The 20,223-nt window shown below is 44.0% G+C and overlaps 5 protein-coding genes across 5 annotated transcripts; all 5 read left to right on the forward strand.

Annotated features, from left to right (window-relative positions):
- Positions 1-7,569: 7,569 nt before the first annotated feature.
- On the forward strand, positions 7,570-9,125 carry HD556DRAFT_1306909 (uncharacterized protein; the record flags this gene model as incomplete). Its single annotated transcript, XM_041299972.1, has 7 exons — positions 7,570-7,673; positions 8,216-8,366; positions 8,414-8,509; positions 8,552-8,599; positions 8,689-8,829; positions 8,883-9,018; positions 9,070-9,125. The coding sequence occupies 7 exons, from the start codon at positions 7,570-7,572 to the stop codon at positions 9,123-9,125; spliced, it is 732 nt and encodes a 243-aa protein (XP_041162084.1).
- Positions 9,126-11,862: 2,737 nt separating this feature from the next.
- HD556DRAFT_1441420 (uncharacterized protein) lies at positions 11,863-14,484 on the forward strand (the record flags this gene model as incomplete). The annotated part of the gene is made up of 7 exons (XM_041306296.1): positions 11,863-11,987; positions 12,055-12,109; positions 12,161-12,447; positions 12,486-13,066; positions 13,103-13,663; positions 13,715-13,893; positions 13,945-14,484. 7 exons carry the CDS (start codon positions 11,863-11,865, stop codon positions 14,482-14,484), a joined length of 2,328 nt encoding a protein of 775 aa, XP_041162085.1.
- A 477-nt stretch (positions 14,485-14,961) lies between these two features.
- On the forward strand, positions 14,962-16,844 carry HD556DRAFT_1441421 (uncharacterized protein; the record flags this gene model as incomplete). Its single annotated transcript, XM_041306297.1, has 4 exons — positions 14,962-15,132; positions 15,190-15,728; positions 15,800-16,179; positions 16,228-16,844. 4 exons carry the CDS (start codon positions 14,962-14,964, stop codon positions 16,842-16,844), a joined length of 1,707 nt encoding a protein of 568 aa, XP_041162086.1.
- A 724-nt stretch (positions 16,845-17,568) lies between these two features.
- On the forward strand, positions 17,569-18,039 carry HD556DRAFT_1441422 (uncharacterized protein; the record flags this gene model as incomplete). The annotated part of the gene is made up of 4 exons (XM_041306298.1): positions 17,569-17,575; positions 17,634-17,830; positions 17,879-17,965; positions 18,019-18,039. The coding sequence occupies 4 exons, from the start codon at positions 17,569-17,571 to the stop codon at positions 18,037-18,039; spliced, it is 312 nt and encodes a 103-aa protein (XP_041162087.1).
- A 683-nt stretch (positions 18,040-18,722) lies between these two features.
- HD556DRAFT_1441423 (uncharacterized protein) lies at positions 18,723-19,046 on the forward strand (the record flags this gene model as incomplete). Its single annotated transcript, XM_041306299.1, has 1 exon — positions 18,723-19,046. The coding sequence occupies one exon, from the start codon at positions 18,723-18,725 to the stop codon at positions 19,044-19,046; it is 324 nt and encodes a 107-aa protein (XP_041162088.1).
- Positions 19,047-20,223: the final 1,177 nt, after the last annotated feature.

Below are 20,223 nucleotides of genomic sequence, written 5' to 3' on the forward strand. Positions count from 1 at the left end.
GAGATCTTTGACGATATCCTTGATCACATCTCAGGTCACCCCATCTTCACTAATCAGTCCAATAACCCCTAGCTTCCAGTTGCTATTCAGCTAGCTATTTTTCTCAACTGTGCTGGACACTATGGCAATGTCATTTCTCTGGAAGATGTGGGTCAATGGGCAGGTGTTAGTGTGGGGTCAGTAATCAATTGCAGCAACCATGTCATGATTGCCCTCCTTGATCTGCATGATACATTCATCCAATTTCCTACTCCTGACTCCAAAGATGCTGAGCATGCTCGGCAATTTGTTAAGGCTAGGTCCTGCCCTGAGTGGAGAAATAGTATTTTTGCAATTGATGGTTCTGCCATTAATTTGTATGAAAAACCTAGTCTTTATGGTGAGGCATTTTATGACAGGAAGTCTAACTATTCCCTCAGCTATCAGGTATTTTTTTCTCTTATTCTAATGGTTAGAAACTGATGAAAAATTCAGGCAATCATTATGCCCCATAACCTCCTCATAGTTGATTATTCACTGGGTAACCCTGGCAGTACACGTGATGCTTATACCTTCAAATCCACTCGTGTTTATCAGGAGCATGACACTCTTCTTCCAGAGGACCATTGGATTTGGGCAGATAGTGCCTATCTACTTGAGAAGTGGTGCATTGCCCCTTTCAAGAAGCTACATAATGGGAGGTTGACCAGGGACCAGAAATCCTTTAATATTAACCTCTCTCGGGTATTTCTAATTTTTTTGGCTGATTTTTGCAATTTTCACTGATTTTTTATTTATATAGGTCCGTGTTTGTGTTGAACATGCATTTGCAGCTTTGAAAGGATGATTCCAGTCTCTCAAGGAACTTAGGCACCCACTTCAGAACCAGAAGGATCTTCAGGTTACTCTGCATTGAGTTAGGTGTTGCCTAATTCTTCATAATATGATCATCCACTTTGAGGAGATTCACAACAAATCCACACTTGTATGGGCTGTTTGAGAGGGGCACAATACTATTTGCCATGAGGATGAAGGACCAGATGGTCATGAAGTAGTGGGTGATAGGTCTTATGAAGGCACTCCAGGTCAAGCTCACAGGGCAAGGCTGATGGATATGTTGTTTGATAGCCCCTATTCAGAAGCACACCATCAGGCAGATTGAACAAACAAGCAGAGTAACATTGTGTATAGCTAAACAAATGTACTACCAAATGTACTACCAAATCTTACAACTAGTGATCAACTTGTGGCCATATGTGAGAATACTACATGCAAGCACAACAAGACACATAACATCCAGAACATGTAAGAACATAACAATGTGAGAACATAACGACAATGGCATGAGAACACAATGACAACGACATGAGAACTTGATGGTGAAGATGAAGATGTGAGAACATGATGACGACAACGATGCGAGAATGTGATGATGACAATGACGACACAAGAACGTGATGATGATGATGACGATGACACAAGAACGTGATGATGACGACGGCACAAGAACATGATGATGACGACGACATGAGAAGTCAGGTACCAGCAGGTTTGCCACCCTGGGCATTGAGCTGGGCCCACTAAATCCAGAGGCATAGAACATCTGCTTCCATGGCAAAAGCGGTGGCATCCGCTTCATGTAGGCGAATATCTGCTTCTTTAGTCTCCTTCATGCGCTGATGACTATGGCAGTGTCTGCACACTCATCCATACAATGTTCCTTCTCCTGGCGACTGGTGTTTAGTTTCACCATAAGGTGCTTGTTCTTCAGTTGATATAGGGTTAGCTTGTTGGAATGTATACTTTCCAGGTTGTCATTGAGCACATCCATCTGCTCGTGAATCTCCATCTGGAGGCATTTCAAGACCGAACTTGCTGGCGTCGTCGAGACAGATGTCTGTGCTGTTGGAGAGGACTGTTGAGATGACGGCTTATGAGATGATGGCTTTTGAGAGTGTGACAATGAGCATGACCCTGATGATGTCATAGAGCCTGATTTACTCTTTTCACGCATCATCACCTGGCTAACATGAGACTTGAATGTAGCACAATCATGCTGAATGGATGTGCGGGGGGGCATCTGTTGCGTCTGAGCGGTAGTAGTAGTAGGGGAGGGGGGGGGAAGGGGGCTCCTGGCATTTCTTCCCAGCCCTGCGTCTTGGTGGGCTGTTCAGGCTGATAGCATTGCTGTCGTCATCTGTGGTTTCATCTGTGGAATCCATATGAAGATCCTCCATCTCACCCACAAGAGGGTTATCATCATAAATACCATTGAAATTATAATTGTCAGTGGGGGAATGAGCGACAGGAGAGTGAGTACCATCGTGAGATGTAGCACTGGAGGGAAGCAGTGGGAAACAAAAAACAGAGGACCTGGCAGAACTATTGGTGTGAGCGCTTGGGGGTGGCAGCGCATAGTTCCATTGCGAAGGGCTACCACCACTGCCTCCAGGAGCAGAGGGACTGTGACAAAATTGGGGAGAGGTAGGTGGTGCCGCGGCCACAGCACCACCTGCATGGGCACTTGAGGGAAGGCAGCCATAAGTGGGTCCAGTTGAGGACCCAGCAATGCCGCCAGCTTGAGCATTGGGGAGAGGCATGTTGCCAAGTTACATGGGAGAGCCAGGATCAGTGCTGGAGGAAGCAGGGGGACAAAGAGAGCCACCCAAAGGATGGGTGAGAGAAAAGAGATCACTCGTGCAATCAATGCCCAGCTTTGACGATGATGTTTTGGCAGAGAATGATGAATGGGAGCCTCAGATGGAGTAGAGCTGATCGTACCAGGGAAAGTTCTTCTCGTATTTACCTACAATTTTAATTAGGAGAATTTGTGTAAGGAGGAAAAAACTCATAATACAAATTCACGCTTGTCTCTGAATTGATGGGCACAATGCCTGCACCTGTTGATTCAAATTCAGCACGAATGTCACAAAATTTAGTGCAGAGGCTTTGATCAGTCTGATCAGCATTGATAATTATAAAAATAGGGGGGATCACTTACACCACGATGCGATTATATACAGAGTCTCAAAATTTGTTGGGATTTGATGCATAGAGCACTGCATATTGAGGATCCTCAGAGAAAATAACTCTTGTGATGACAGCATGCATTTCATCTTTGTCTTTACCTGAGGGGCGACCCTCAGCTTCACGGACGGTTGGCTGAATTCCTTTTTTCACTGGCAAACAGAATGCAGCAATCTGGTGGGTGTCCAATGAGGTAGTCGACCAGCCTATTGGTCTGCTGGGGAACTGACTGCCAGCTGATAGAAATAGTAGGAGTAGTGTCTCTATCTTTACCTTCTCTGCTGCGTTTTCCCTTTCCCTGTGCAGGAGGAGCTGGTGGTGGCTCTATAACTTTCAGCCCAGTCTTGCAACATTGCGGGGAGGTGATTTGAGAGTGCGTCTGTAGTCGTGCAGAACGACGAAGTTATGGTCGTAGGGCAGGCATGTCTTTTGGGACTCCGCATTGATGCCAGCCCAAGCCGTAGTGTAACAAACCTTAAGTCAGGACCGATTTTACCAAGCTTTACCAAGCTTAGCAAGCTCTGTGAAATCTACTTTGAACACCATCAATGTTAATCTTCTTCTCTGTGTTTTTCAAATATACACAGAACATTTGAAAAACATAGTATATTTGAAAAACACAGAAGAAAATTAACATTATTTTAAGCTGTTATTTCAAAGACAATACATGGAAAATACAGCATTATCCTTGAAGGAACATGTCCAATTTTTGCATCATGCCCCACACACAGAATGTCATGGAAACATGAATTACTTTTTTTCAATGTTTTGACAGGAAAAATGAGGGGAAATTTCTATCTTCTCAATCAATGTTTTTTGGATGTTTGGTGGAGGAAAATGGGAAAATGCCTGTAGTGATAGGTAGGAGGTATGCAAAATATATAGTATCTATGTAGAATTTTGGAGTGCTATAGGTGAAAGTAGTAGCAGTAATTTTTGGGTCTGATGTCCTATGTCATAAGACATGTGGTACTGCGAACATGTAATAATACAGTCTACGATGTTAGTGATGTTGAAACAAGTAACTGCGCACCTAGTGGGAATAGATACGACAGGACATGACATAGGGAGGATGTGCATGCAGAATTTCATCAGCCAAGTCAGCCTAAACATTGGGTTGCATTGGGTTAGCATTGAGTTGAGCGGGTAAGTGTTGGAAAATATCAGGAAATGATTTGTGTGTGACAGGCATTTGACATGCATTGGAAATAGCTTAATATGAGCTCAGTGCAAGGTTGAGTGCTACAATGTCCCTCCTGCAAGAACCTGCCACCCATTTCTCAAACTTCAGCAACTTTCCTCTTGAGGTGTGTGACTCTTATCCTCTGTGAACTGAAGTACACACATGTAGCATTTAGTGGCCACACCATAAGTCCAGGATGTCCAGGATGCCCATTTGGGAGGGTGGAGAGCAAGAGGTATGCAAAAGGAAAATGCCAAACATAGAGCTCAATATCACTAAGCTCATAAACCTTAATATACAGCCATCTGAAGTTTCAAGACATAAGTTCTGAGTTTCTCAGTAGCAGCCTAAATTCTTTATCAAATCACTAGTTGAGTACATAAAGTGTGGTATAATTAGTACTATAGAATAGATCTGGATTTTTGAAAACATGTGACAAAATAAGTAATGACACATCAATATCAATATGACATGTCCTTAATGTCAGATATCTCTCTGTCATCCTACTAGCATCATCAGCTTTCTGAATCAAACCATTAGACTTGCACTACACGATTACATTATGTATTCTACAGCACAAAACAACTACAATAACAAAAATTTGATTCATATTAATATCAGCACACATATATTTGGATCAAATCACATGACAGATGACAGATCAGATTTTGTTAACTAAGATCAATCATCTGAGTACTCCTCTAGCCCAACCTCAGACTTTGCTGTGCTATCAGATAGCGAAGGATCTTCATCTTACTGGCTGCTGGACTCATCTCCAAGTTGGTCTGCCTCACCAGAACCATGTAGAAATCCCCTGATCTCAGATATCAACATTGCTGAACAATTGGCATTAAATATGCCCAAGGGACTTTACCAGGCATTCTGTGCTGGTGGATTACTCACATGTATGAGCGCTCAGCAGTGATGGAGTATCTGCTGCTGTTAAGACCGTGCACAAAGGGTAGGACTGATTCCAAGGGGCTTGGCTTCAGCTTGTGCGCTGCACCCCTTATCCGAGTATGTGCCCTTAACTTCAGAATGAAGTCCGGAGAAAGTCCAGTGAAGTCCAAAGGACTTCCGGAGGAGCGTGGGAAATTTCGGAAGGACTTTCCGGATGAGTGCGAGAAACTTCCGGATGAGTGCGGGAAAGTTCCGGAGGAACTTCCGGAAATTATGATGGAGTTTCGTCCTGACGGGGATATGTGTAATGGCTACTCAGGACAAGTCCTGAGTAGAAGTAAACAGAGGAAAGGCTGCAAGGACAAAGTCCGAAGCAGAATAGGTCCGGAGGACCGCGGGAAAGTTCCGGAGGAACTTCCGGAAACTCGGAGGAATGGAGGATTGGATGAGTGGATGAGTGGATGAGTGGAGGAGCGGAGGAGCGGAGCTCCGGCCTAGGGAATTCCTCCCTAGGCCTGAGATGGATAATGACTAAGTCGGAGGACTAGAACTGTTACGAGGACTTAGGGTGAAGGCTAGTGCGAGGACTAATATGTGTATGATATTCAGACTGAGGAAGTACAAAGATTCTACAGAGTTTATATACTACAGAGGACTTAACAGAGAGTCAGTCAGCACAGTCCGAAGCTATGCGAGGCTGTGGACGGAGGATGTAGAAAAGTCAAACACTAGTCTATCGGAAAATAGTAAATGAAGACAGAGATGAAGACATAGGAAAATAAAGCCAGAAATGAAACGAGGTACGGAAAATGAGGAAGTCTAACTCAAGAAGGAACATACAAAGGGATAAGGCACGGAAGATAGACGCGGGTCGGATCCGGATGTCTGGAGATGAATGCGTGATAGGTCTGGGTCCGGAACGCAAGGAAGATAGACGTGGGTCGGATCCGGATGTTCGGAAGTCCGGAGACAGGTGATTACCATAAGGGGATGGGCACTGATTTAAGGTTTGGGTTCGGACATGACAGATAGGTTGGATCCGGAGATCCGGAGATGTGGATATCAGATCTGGCATCCGGATATCAGATGCAGGAGTACAGGGATCCGGACGGATAGAGGATTGGGTCTGGAGACATGGACAGGAGGTCCGGAGGTCCGGATGAGGCGTGGGAACATCGTCAGATGTTGGTCCGGAATGCGGGATATGACAGCTGCCCTGACTGTGAAGAGTGGTGTCAGACAAGTTTTCCATCTGAAATTTCTCTCTGAGACACTGGGAACTTCAACACTCTGAGTGCCTATCAAGGCAGTAAGAAATGCCTTTGGACTATTGCTTGAAGGAGTAAAGAAGCCAATGAACCAATTACACATTCCCTGTTGTTTGCCTCAGATCACAGCACATACATTTTATTTTGTTCTTTATTGATTGTATCACTTAATCGATCAAACCTCCCAGTTCTTTGTCTGCTCGTCCTGACAATTGTCCTAGACTCATGGTCGTCTGGCCACAGGAACTTCCTCCCTTAGGAACACTATCATGATGGTCTGAATGGGCTTCCCTTCATCATCGATCTCACCCAGCCTAGCACACCTTTGATTCTGTTACACACTCAAATAGGTCTGTTATATGGAGCCCTAAGAGGGGCGTTGTCCACTAATATTCATGATGTAACTGGAAGGGTCTGGTATAGCAAGTGAGACTGGCGACAACAAGTTGGCAGATATCACAGACATGTGTGTCACGTGACTTCTAAGATAGATGTCTGCAAAGTCACTAAGCTCAAAGTAAGGACTGTCTTGTCCTACGATCGAGGTAGACTTAGGTGCAACGAGCACCTAAAAAAGTTGTACTAGAGACAAGAGCTGAAGGGGCTCTTGAAGGAAGTAGTTTTGAGGGAAGATTGAGTAGATTGGGTTACCGTACTGTGTCGACGCTATGCGTATCGACGTCATAAGCGGACCTTGGACTTTGGAATTCGAACCATAATACTTATACCATTTCGCGTTCTCACCTTCCCTCAGTCTGTTCCACCAGCACTGAGGGTAAGCCATTATATTTACTCGAACCGCCGCAGATATTAACGACCTCTTAGGCTAACGTTATATCTAGGTATTTAACAAACTCAGTCTGTTCCACCAGCACTGAGGGCTAACATTATATCTAGTTATAAAAGGTTATGAGCCCTGCTCACTCGTAAACCGAGGAGCGGAACTACCAAACTAGAAATGGGCCTCAGGAACGAACCTGCCTGGTCATCAAACCCTCGGGGGTCTTATCTACCTACGTCGACGTCATCGTCGCATTTAATCTTACCTTCTTCGGTCAAGGAGAATCACTCGTTGGGGATCATATCTACCTACGTTGGCGTCATCGTCGCATTTAATCTTACCTTCTTTGGTCAAGGAGAATTACTTGTGATTATCCGCAGGTATATAAACCCGTGCATCACCCATTTTCTAATCTCCCACATCTTGTCCTCATGCCTTCTACTGCGCATACAAGGCTCCACAGAGCAATGCGGGCGTCATTCCCTATTCATGATAGTCAGCACAAGAAAGGCCATTATATGATTCATTACCTCCAGTAAGACACAACACCCCCTGCATGCTCACAGCCAATGCATTTACCTCCTTGGTATGGCATGTCATTGTAAATTTGTTTGAAAACTTTGGGAGCATCAATGAGAATAAGTCCCCACGAAGGAAAAATACATATGTTCATAGTTGATGGTGCATAAAAATGGGAGTGATCTGATGTGTTGACGTGTTTAAGAATGAACACGTCTGTTACATATCAAGAGTCATAAGGCTCCAAGTGGTTGAATCATTCAATTGTTTCGACAAGGAGATACTCGTTCATTTGGACTAAGATTAAATATACATGATCAACAACAATAAGGAATGGAGCTACTGATGACAACGGACAACACAATACAAAGTGTCAACCTTGGTCATCTAACAATAAACTTACTACAACAGGAGATAATATTCATAGTGAGAGGTGATCGATGTTATACAAAGACAATGACACAATAACTGTCCCATCTGATTTATGTAATGAAGGAAGAAAGACAAATGATTAGCTTTTATCATAATGAGTACTAACCTACCTTCTCGCATGCACAGTGCATGCACCAGGCGGGTCCAACGATATACCAGAGCTTCACCACGCTCCCCCAGATCTCTTGAAGCACATGAGAACCAGGAACTTGAGCGGGGGATCAAGGCATCCTTGATGTCTTATAGGACTGAGACTCAACAATGTAGCCAGAACATTGTGAGTTGGTCCCTGACCAATAATTCATTCTAACTGAAAGATGTCAGAACACCTGCACAGGGTCAGCTATGGATATTGACCCACCCCTGCATTCGGCCAGTGGGACATATGGATGTGTAGACACCACTATGGAAGATGACGAGGTTAGCAAACCCACTTCTGATATTCACTGTAGCTTACTTTAGTGTAAGGTGGGGCCCCTCACTGTTGTCCAGCAGAAAACATTGTTGAGGGTGAGCACGAGTCTCCTGGGGAAAGAAGACTTGTTTGCGGCTTGCAGAGACACACTGACAAGTATCTACAATGTCACCTCGACACACAGGATCCCCGTACTAAGCAGGCGCGCGAGCGCATGCATATTGCACTTCAAGCTGCACTGCTAGGCATCAATGTTGATGAGATCATGAAGTGTAAGCAAAGGTCAATGGCACAAACTCAGACCAATGGCGGTGGCAATAACATAGTAAGTGGGATGATTCACAGTGTGACGATCTGTAAACGACATGTCAATATCAGGGCCAAATAATAGATGACTATCTCATACTATCTGCAATTGCATGTCACATCGTGAATGGTGTGACATGTACAGTCCGAACACTGGGAACTGCACTGAGCACAACCTCAAGGGGCTTCAAACCAGTCTCTAGGATAGGTGAGTCAACATTTATCAAAAATTGTGACATCAATGCTAATGATGAAGCAGCATGTACTACGGTAATGCCAGGAGAATATCTTGAAACTGAGCAGAAGAAACTCTAAACATGGTGATACATGTACAATTATTGATCTGTAATCACAATACGTAACAGCATTGTAGGGGCTTAAATAGTGAATGGAACTCAGCCTGGGTTTTGACAGTGCCCCACTGATATGACTCATGCATATTTTCAGGATGTTTGTCAAAATTCAAATTCAGACATATCCATAGACAATTCAACAATTTTTTCCTCCTTTGCATACCAAACATTACCATACTATGTTCCATTATCAAATTTTGAACAGAGTTTAAATATATTAAATATTTGTTTGTGTAGTATATCTACCATTCATATATGATATATGAATCTTGCAGATAACACATACCTGTCATTTTCATTGTCGTATCATACATTGAACAATAAGGCAGATCCATGCCAACAAATTCAGCAATTGTGTTCATACATATTCCCTATTTGAGTACAAATTTGGCACTAAATCTAATTATGGACCTTTTCAGGCTTTGATCATGAATCTTGAGGAGTGATATTCCATTTTAAAAATTTATAATTTGTTCCTCAATTTGAATGGGATCTGTTGCAGGTACTCATTTGGCTGTGTCTCAGGTGTGATAACCTTTTCATGCACCTCCAATAATGAAGACTTCTTTCCCAATGATGTTGCTGAATGAGTCCAGATTTGTGTTCAATACTTTCATGATGAATTTGATAGGGACATTGACCTGTTATAACTCAGAGACATTTCATTTGAGGGGAATGACACTTATGAGTGAGCAATCACCCTTGGATATCAGAGTCAGGTGTGCATTTGGAAAGTCCACAGTTTGCACAACCCCTTTCTGGAACTCTGGCCTATGGGCGACAGTCACAATGTCTCCGGGCCTAACATCATAACCCTTTTCCTTGGTAAATTGGAGAGTCTTGGGGGGATGAATCTGCTGTACAAAGGCTACGGAATGTTGATCAGCTGGTCCTTGATATTGCCTCCAGCCTGGAACCACAATGTGGTTGCTCTCATAGGAAACCACACTACAATCCCGCATTTCCCCATGTTGTTAGTTATATGATCATTCACCTCTACAGTACATATTTCTATGTCTTTTATGTGTCTTATTGTGCCTTCATACTCATAGTATTATTCCTGACACTTTACTTACCATTTACATGACTTCCTGACCTCCCTAGGATGTCCCTAGGTCGAGTTATTACTTAATCTTTGATTGTGGCTTGTCTGTTTACATTTGTTTACCATATGTCGCCCACATCTCAGAGTCCAGTGCTTCCTGCCTTTTTGGCAACTTACTCTGGACTCTAGTCTGATCTCTTCTGGTCTCTCAGTAGCCTCTAGAAGCGGCCCACTTCACCCCCATCTTAACATCTCTCCTTGCAAAACCCTTCACTGACTGACCTCACTCTTACACACACATCATTGAGTGCCTTTCAGTGGACTGTGATGATGCATGACATTAACCTTACACAACTTTGGTTTTTGTCTGTTGAATCCAAGTGCCCTACCACTGCCCTGGTTGAGTTTTGACACGGCATGAGGTTCATCAGCTCTGGCTTCACAGTATGGATCATTGCACAGGCGAGCCTGGCTCCCCATTGAACATGGATATCCCCCATATTCCCATGCATACTTATGCACTCTATCTGGACCATATTGGTACCTAGTGTCCCTACTAGCCAAGGTTCACATGCCTCAATGCATTCAAACCCTTGATTTGCAGCTTGACACCACTTTTCTGGCATCAACATCCAATTACTTGTCAGCAATCTCAGCAGTTTGTCGCCATTGATAGTCTGCAACTAAATTTTTATGATGGATCACTAATTTCTGAAAGTTTTGATGTCACATTGGATGTTGACAATCGAACAATTCCAGCAAAGAAGCTTACTATTTATCTTACCACACTGGTACAAGTATTCAAATCAACACCCCTTGGTGAGTGTCATATATGAAACAATTTTGCATTAACTCATGTTTTGTACTTAGTTCCGCTGCAATCCTTGGTTACAAGTCTTCCAGCATGTCAAAAATGTTTGTCTTAGGCCTGGAGACATGACACTATCAGAGTGCCAGAAGCTGGAAGCTGCCTTTTGTCGCCCTGAATACCCCTACCATTTGGATATTGGTCATTATATCTAGTAGTATTTGTGTGTGACATACCCACTCATACCCACTCCTATACTACCACACTGCTACTTTTGAACTCACCAAGTGTCCTCTCACGTTACCAATACATCCCAACTCAAACTCACTCCAATACTCAAGTGTCCACTGATTCTCCTCACTCACACTCTGATACTTTTTTCATTTATGACACAAAATATTTGATTGTAGCTTCAAATTCCATTAGTTATACCATAGACACTCCCGATGATCCCCAGTCACTTACATAACCAGATTCATTATGAAGTAAATCACATTGATACACACAAACATTTGATACTGAGCACATACTATATACTATAGTACACCATCGGCAAAGCAGACTATTGCAAGAACATCATGTGAAAATGACCGGGCTGCCAGAGAATTAAACTGGGAATTTCTGGTTCACCATATAAACCCTGAGATTATCTTTAACATCTTTCTTTTCCCCCACCATCTATACGATACCCCTGACACATACATATACATAGTAGCTCTTGACTTATGATTAGATGTTATGTACAATGGCTCAAGCTCAAGCACAATGGTCCATACTATATGGACACATATAGCCAAAAATATATCATGAGAAAGACACTGATATTCATTGATCCGTTTTTAGGCCATGTTGAGCTACAGGGTTGCGCTCATGATCATGATCAATCTGTATGACAATGACTACACCGCAGGGATCCCCACAGTCAAGAGGCGTACAATGGAGAAACCTGAAACACCAACACTTTGCTTACCGTAAGCAAAAACCTTAATCTCAGCCACTTTGGTGTTAGAGCATGTTGTCGTCTGAACTTCTCAACAGCACTTTCAAATCTTCACCAAATCTTTTGGTAACTTGGTGGAGGTGGTGGTTACAAGTACCTTAGAGTAATTTTAGATACCTGTATCAATAAACTGCATAGTTGTAGCTGATTTCCCCTGCAAAGAGCCGCAAGGGAATGAAACTTGTCAATGGTCATACTATCAACAGCGCAGTGCTCGCTCGCTATCTCTCATGGCTACCCAATCAAGATGAGGCTTCCATCCTCAAGCTTCTGAATCCAGATGACCCCCAAGATGTCCCTCGTGCAATTGAATTTGGTATCACACGGATGAGAGGCCAGCATAATTCTGACATGAACTATTCACAGGCACTTGATCGCATCGGCGCCGCCAAGGATATTGATACTGTTTTCAAGAAACACCCAGACCTTGAGTCTGGCTCGTGACGACTCAAAATCACCCGCGTTGAAGGACTCAATCATATTCGTGGGTTGGAGATGTGGTTGTGTCACATTGCGACCTTCCCTCAGCATGGAAGGATGGTTGTGATAAGGCATTGACCGTGCTCACAGATGCCCATATGTCTGCGGTCTGCTGCGCATTCAACGAGTTTTTTTCCCAGGATGGCTGTGACCTTATGCGGCCCTGGGGGGCAAACAAGTACTTAGGGATATCGGATGTTGAAGGTGTTGAGTTGAGCACGAATTCTACTTCCTTTCCCAATACTGCGGTTTCAAGCGAGTCACTACTACTGGTGGCAGGTCCTACCAGTGTTGAAGAGGAGCCTGAGCTAGACAAGGATGTTCTTACCCTGGAGGAAGCTCTTACTCACGATGTTGCATTCGGAAGCCCGAACATTGACCATGACCCTACCATTCCATCAACATCACATCCTGATACTCCAGCTCTCGTTAGTGGCCCTGGGATTAATCCTGATGATTACCTTCTTGTCTATGGGAAGTACATCTACAAGGAGACAATCTGTCGATGGTTGCTCAACAAGCATTTCATTGCGAAGTCTCTCAATAGACAGGAGCGAGTTTATAGCATCAGTTTCACCAAGGTTAATCGTTGATGTGAGCTCCCAGGGAGGTCGATCACTGGTGGCAATACATTCATCATTGGCGATATTTTCCTCACAATCATCCGCATTAACCTCACACTTACTATTGCACTTGTCTGTTCTACGTCAATTGAACATCACAGCATTACCTGTCATCATATTCTTGCCTCAAATGTTTGCACTCCCGACGTCAAACTCACTGGCCAAATCTTAACGTTGATCCCCACACACCAACCTGTTGAACAGTGCTCCTGGCTCTGGATGGGAGATTATGTCAAAACGCGCTCAGAGATCCAAGGCATCAAGCAAACAACAGAAAAGGTTGTCGAAATCACTGCACCAGGGCTTCTGGTAGAGCTTGTTAACCCCGAGACGACGTGTGTCCGCATGCGCAATGACATCAATTCCGACAAGTTTTTCGCATTGAATAATCTCGGGAACACGTGGATAATTGAAGAGTTGGCTCTCTCTCTCGCATGCGACACTCTTTGGCGCAATGCCTGCGGGCATTCAATTAGCATCAAGAATATCCTCCACATCCCTACCCCTTCTGATCCTTCCATGTTTCCTTACACTCTTCCCGATGGTAAGTTTCAATTTTTCTTATATTTGTCATGCTACTAATATAATTACATAGGTTCGGCAGGTATCATTTGTATCGAGGCGAGCAAACGACTTGCTGCCAGTGAATCTGGCCCATCATCAGAATGTCCGCTATGTGGGAACAAGACAGATTCGATGCGTGCACATGTCGGCATCCACATATTGAGAGCGTCTCGTGGTGTAACGAGCATCAACAATAATCTGAAGCAACAGGTAAGTCGTGTCATAATTGTATAGTGTCAAGTGTTGACTTTGATGTTTTAGGTCGGTCTTCATCAGCCATGTGGATTCTGCGGACGATCAGGCCACCAGGAATGCAAGATTCGAATCAAAATCACAAACAGTGGTGCCGTTTCGAAGGTCGAATCATCCTGCCCTTATGCCCACACATTCCAGTACCCAAATGCCGACATTGGCTCGAACAACAGGCCCTGTGGCAATGTCTCTCTCAAATGCGAGTTATGTCACCCGTTTTTGGCGCCCGTCACCGGCAAGAAAAGTCGCACTGTTGCTCCCTTCATTGACGCTGTTTGGCATTACAACATGATCCAGCATCTTGAAGAAGTCCATCCTCAGTATGCGCACCCAGAGAAGCTCATTGGACATCCTCTCCCTGCGCAGATCCTCACCTCCTTCACGCTGACTGCTCTCGAACAGGAAGATGCAAATATTCCGATGGCGCAATGGCTTATGCCTCTTTTTGAGGGTGAGAAGGAAAATGTTCAAGTTGGGTCCAGTTCTCGCAAGCGGAAGACTAATAATGCTGGTGTTGTAAATGCGAAGAAAGCTTGTACTTCTGTCTAGTTTTTTTTTTGTTCCTTCGCATGCTTTCACAATTGCAAGCTCACTCTCACTCGCTATGATTTTGCATTCTTACACTTGCTACTTGATGTTTTCGTGGATTTTATTGCTTCCAATTGCATAGTACTACTTAGGAATCAATACACACATGTTTCTACCTTCTTATATTGCATATGACGCGTGAATATCGAGACACGTCTCTCATGCATTAGTGAAAATTTCAAACATGACAGAATTACCCGATTTGGCCCTGTGACATCACATGATGTCACTGTAACGGTGGTGGTGATGGTCGCCGAACTAAAAGTGTTAGTGTCTGGAACTAACCAATCGCACGCCTCTTGCCCACAGTCTCCCACCAGGGACTTGCAAAATACCCAGCTCACTCCTACAATCACTGACACTCCTTTCAAACAGGGTAGTTCCACAAAATTGCCTTGGACAACCAATGCACATTGCCGGAATCTCACAGTCAATGCCATGGGCGCAGAGATGAAAGGTCATTGCATTGGCCCGATGCCTGTCCAGGAATTTCTTGAGGAGTTCCTACCGACTTCGGAGATACCAGATCTCCCTGCTTTAACTTTCAAAAGTGGTACATTTGATAGCACAATATGTGTCAGAAATGAGGTGCAGGCTTATGAACCATTTGTGAGCCTCCATGACTATCACATTGGGATTGCTGATAGTCTAACTTTGATGTTTCAGATTGCCACCATACAATCATTTGGCCCCGCTTTATCATTTGTTGATACTTCCAACTCTCAAGACACAAATATTTCTTCAACATTCTCATTCACTGTCAAGCCGGACATCAATGTATATGCTGATGGAACATCGCACGGCTGCAATGTTTCTACCACAGAAGTTATCATCAAATTCAAGTGGGATGCCATCCATGATGCCTTTTGTGACCCTCCTCTCCACTCAGATGTTGGCAGATTCTCCTTTATCAACCAGACCATAAAAGGCATGGACACATTAGGGCAAATCACAAGCTACACTGCAGCCCAACTTGGCACCCAATACCATCCCCACATTTTCTTGGTCCTGAGTATGCAAAATTTCGCTTGTATCATCAGATGGGACATGGAAGGAGCCATTGTCACTTGCACCTTCGATTACAACAAATATCCACACTTAGCCAACTTTTTCCGCCGTTTTTCACAAGCATCGCCTGCATTGTGTGGTGTCAATACATCAGTGACACCCACTAGCTCTGAGGAGGCCATTCGCACACGGTTGAGGTTAACCTTCATGCCAACACACCCATGTTTGCGGTTATCATCCCTGCTGCCGAGGGTGATGGTTCATTCAGGCTGATTATTCCTGCACCTGTTCCCCATGGTCTTTCGCCTGTTGGCCATAGGACACGTGCATGTCCTGCATTTGACCCCATCCATGACAAAATTGTCATGTTCAAGGACTTTTGGCGGGTGGCATTGCCTGACATCTTACCAGAGGGTGTAACTTACAAACTCTTGAAGGACACCAATGTTCACAATGTTATGACATGCATTGCATGTCATGATGTACCATCTCTCCCTCAGCAACGCATGCAAACTTTGAAGTTTGCAAATGCTTCATGGGTATGTCATCATGAGCCTCTCACTCTAGCCCTCAATCTTGTTGGCAAACCATTGATACAATTTATGAGCTCTTGTCAAGTTGTTGAAGCTGTTAGTGATGCACTGATTGGTACGTGTTTTGGAACTCACATCACACATCATATTTACATTTCCACAGTCCATGACAATGCATGTAATAAGGCGGGCGTGTTACATCGAGACATCAGTGTTGGGAATGTGGTTATCCATGGTGTTGTTGGCATTCTCATAGATTGGGATCTTGCAAAGTTACACAGCATTCAGGGTCCTCGACAAATCACATGCACATTATACTTTTGTGCTAGGTTTTGTGTCACCAAGGGCACCTGGCAATTCATGTCTGCCAACCTTGTCGAAAACAAACACTCCACACACACCATCGAGGATGACCTCGAGTACAGTTTTTATGTCATTTTTTGGGTCGCCTTGATGTACACAGAGAGTTATATGACCACCCTCACTCGGTCACTACTCATTGAAGAGGTCTTTGAGGCTGAGGAGATAGAGGGGATTGGATCAAACACAAAATCAGCTTTTCTCATCTCGAGATGGCAAATCACCGGGGATGTGTTTGTTGGGCGCAAAGCACTTGACAGGCTTATCTTTGCACTTGCTGAACTCTTTGCTCTTCGGTACATTTTGATGGCTGATGAGGAGCAGGATGTATTTGACCAAACATTCCCATGCCTGGAGCTCACAAGGTCACATGCCAAGATCATAGCTATTTACAATGAATACCTCACAATGAATACTTAGCTTCCTTATGAGGTTCCCAAATGGCAAACTCTCAGTGACAATGAGAAGCACAAGCCACAGGAATTCTTCATGAAGTCACGATATCCCTCCCTGGTACCATGCACTGGGAAGAGACGAAGGTCAAACTCAGAGTTGGACTTGGACTCAAGTAGCTCTTATGGCTGAAGCTGGCAATTGTACGTTCCATTTGCTATGTTCTGTCGGGTGATTGGTGTTTCATCGCTTGACTCTGATTATGCACTACTACACTATACATGTTTTGAATACCCGCTTACTGTCAGTATTACCTACAATGAATTAGGATTTCTTTTTGTGTTGCTCCTGACCGGGTATCTCGAGTATCTCGACTCCTTTGGTACTGAATGCACTGTTTTTTGTGTTGTATTCTTAGCCTAGTCAGTAACTCATCTGATCGTGACCTACTTATTGTTTTTACAAACAAATACAGATTACTTGTAGCAATACCCTGACAACAACAAAGGTATTTATTAAACTGAATGAATTTTATGAAAGACCGCTGTGAGTATGCTACACCGCATTATGTCAATGTCAATAATTTTGACAATTATTCAGCTCGACAGACCTGTATATATAGTTATCTTTGCAGCTTCACAACCCGCGGTGCATCATTGGCTCAAGCTCCACTGTTACTATAGCACTGAGTTCACCTTGGAAGAAAAGTTGAGGGTGCACTATCATACAAGCCCTATACCGCATTCCGTCCATGTCCTGTAAATGCGGGTCCATCTGTCCTTCATGCTCCTCATTCTGCTGCATCTACTCCCACAGTAGTCTTGTCATCAGCATCTCAGTTCCAGTCCTCTGTTTTTGCATTCAATCTCACAGTCCCCCAACCCACCATCACTTTGTCAACTCAGGTAGCGCCTCCTTTCCAATTCTCTATCCCTGCATCGACTGCTGTCACTGTGTCTCTTGAATCTCACCCTGTGACTTCTTTCCCGACTGAATCACCACTTGATTCTTCTGTTGCTGGATCGAGAATAGATCGTAGGAATCATTGAATATACACTCAGCCTGATGGCCTGTCATCCCACAGAGGAAGCAGTCGTTCAAGGAGTCCTGATATAGACAGTCTCGTCGTGCAAGCACTCCATATGCAGGTGAGTGTCAAGGTGCACGTCTTATAATATCGACTGCTAATGTGCTGCTACAGGCACCGGTCGTCAGCCCTTGATTTTCTCTGCATCTCCATGTTAAGATGGGAGTGAAGTGGGCCACTTTACCATGAGTATGATGGCACAATAAGACACATAGAAGACATAGAAATGTGTACTGTAGAGGTGAATGATCATCTAACTAACACTTACAGATGATAAAGTTGGCTCAGCACTTCGGGAATTCCTGATATCAAGTAAATTTGTATTGTGTGGCCACATCCTTGTACCCTTCCATCTAAGGAAGGGAGCATGTACCTTTTGGAAATGAACCAGAACATTGATTGGCAGACAAACCTTTGCATTCCTCTATTGTTCTCCCGCACAGATGCCACTCCTGCGGTGAGGCTGTCATCATGTACTATTCAATGAGGCTGTGTATTCTTTACTGAGGCCATTAACATGTGTTCTTTGCTTGCCCTTGATTTGGTACCATTCTCACATCGACAATTTAATGTACACAATGTTGTGTGATCTTGACCTGCTTAAAGGTGGGCTATTACCTCAAATTAACAGCGACTTCATCATTGATCACCTCATTGTTGCGCATACAGAATAACATGTGTTCTCCCTACCAAATGCACTACGATATACTACATAATTAAATAGTGTGTGACACATGTTCAGAATTGATATAAGGGATGGTGTAAACTGAACTCAGCACTCACAGCTCAAACCTTCCCCTTGCTCTTACTTTCTTAGCATGTCTCAGCAACATGTACCAGAGGATATTGAAGTCACAGAGAGCGGCTCCACAAGCTTTGATTCTGACTCTGACAACCTGTCATCAGACTTGGATGAGGAGCTCATGAAGGTCTGCGCTGCTGTTGCGTCTCCACCGGATGGTGCTTCGATTGCAGACCTTCATAAGGCAAGTGCTGTCTTAATCCTTTCCAGGTGTGTTGCAGGCTCTAAGTTGATTATCCAGGCGCTTGAAACTGCACAAAAACATCTGTTGAACATGCGAGGCCGGCAGCAAGAGCTTTTGAAGTGGAATGTGCTTCTGGAGACTTCATACTGGCATTGAGATTCACTGCTATTTGCACTGAGCAAACTTGAGTCTATGTCCTGATAGATGAAGCCTGTGACTTGGCTGACCGGACAGTATTGCAGAATATAACAGCTTTATCTCACAAACGAACTCTAATGGCATGGAGTGCGTCATTGGCCTAGCGTTCACAGAGGGTAATTTCTTCATTCATGAAATCGGTAAGGCCTAACTTCTTGCACCTGACCTGACCAATGTTGGATGGCAGGGGTATGACAGTGAGCTCTGGTTGAAATATGAAAGTATTGTGTATATCTGGATCAACATTGTGATCATTGTTAAGATCAGAGTAATCTTCACAATCGTCATGAAGTGAATTACAAACAATATTGAGAGGAAAATCCAGGTCATTGACATTAACTTCAACTCCAAGATACGTATGTGCCATTTTGAGAAAGCATGTGATGTGAGTATGAAGCTTGTCGTGGTATTGGGCCACTTTCAATAATTGCATATCTGTGGGATACTTCCCTAACCTTTTCACATCCCTAGAGAGAGAGAGAGAGAGAGAGAGAGAGAGAGAGAGAGAGAGAGATTTTGGATTCCTCTATGGTGAGACTGGTTGCGAGCCAAGTTGCAGCTTCTCATTGACCGGGGGAGTTATTAACTAGATGTTTAGGGTGATTTTGAGCCTGCAGCAGGCGCAACTCCTGCTGTGTTCTCATGGGAGCTGCCCATGTACTGGTGATCAGACCTGTTGAATGACCTGTAAAAATTGACACTTACCCTTTTCTAACCGGACCTCATAAATGTCCATTGCTGTAGGATCCTCTGCTCAGATCACGTGAGCCAGTGCCTCCTCTGCCTCCCAAAGAATGACCATGTCAGGGTGGGCTGTCTCACTGAGATGTTGGAATGCAAGTTTGCTCTCCACAGCACCCTTAATGGCCTCTTTCAACTTTCTGGAAAGAAACTTAGCTACAGGATGAGCCAGCCAGAAATGCATTGTAGACCATATATAAGTTTATATAGTCCTTGAACTTGCACTTCCATTGCTGGAGATATGCATTCTAACTCTGCATGATCTGGTCAGATCCAGACTCTAGAAATGAAGACGACTGCTAATTGCCAGAGATTTGGGTAATTTAGGCTGGAGGATGTCACCTTGGTCAAAGTCAAAGTTGGCACCTTCATAGAGCATGTCAGAGGACCCAGA

Source organism: Suillus plorans (assembly GCF_016647745.1).
Source record: "Suillus plorans strain S12 chromosome Unknown HD556scaffold_18, whole genome shotgun sequence".
NCBI lineage: Eukaryota > Fungi > Basidiomycota > Agaricomycetes > Boletales > Suillaceae > Suillus > Suillus plorans.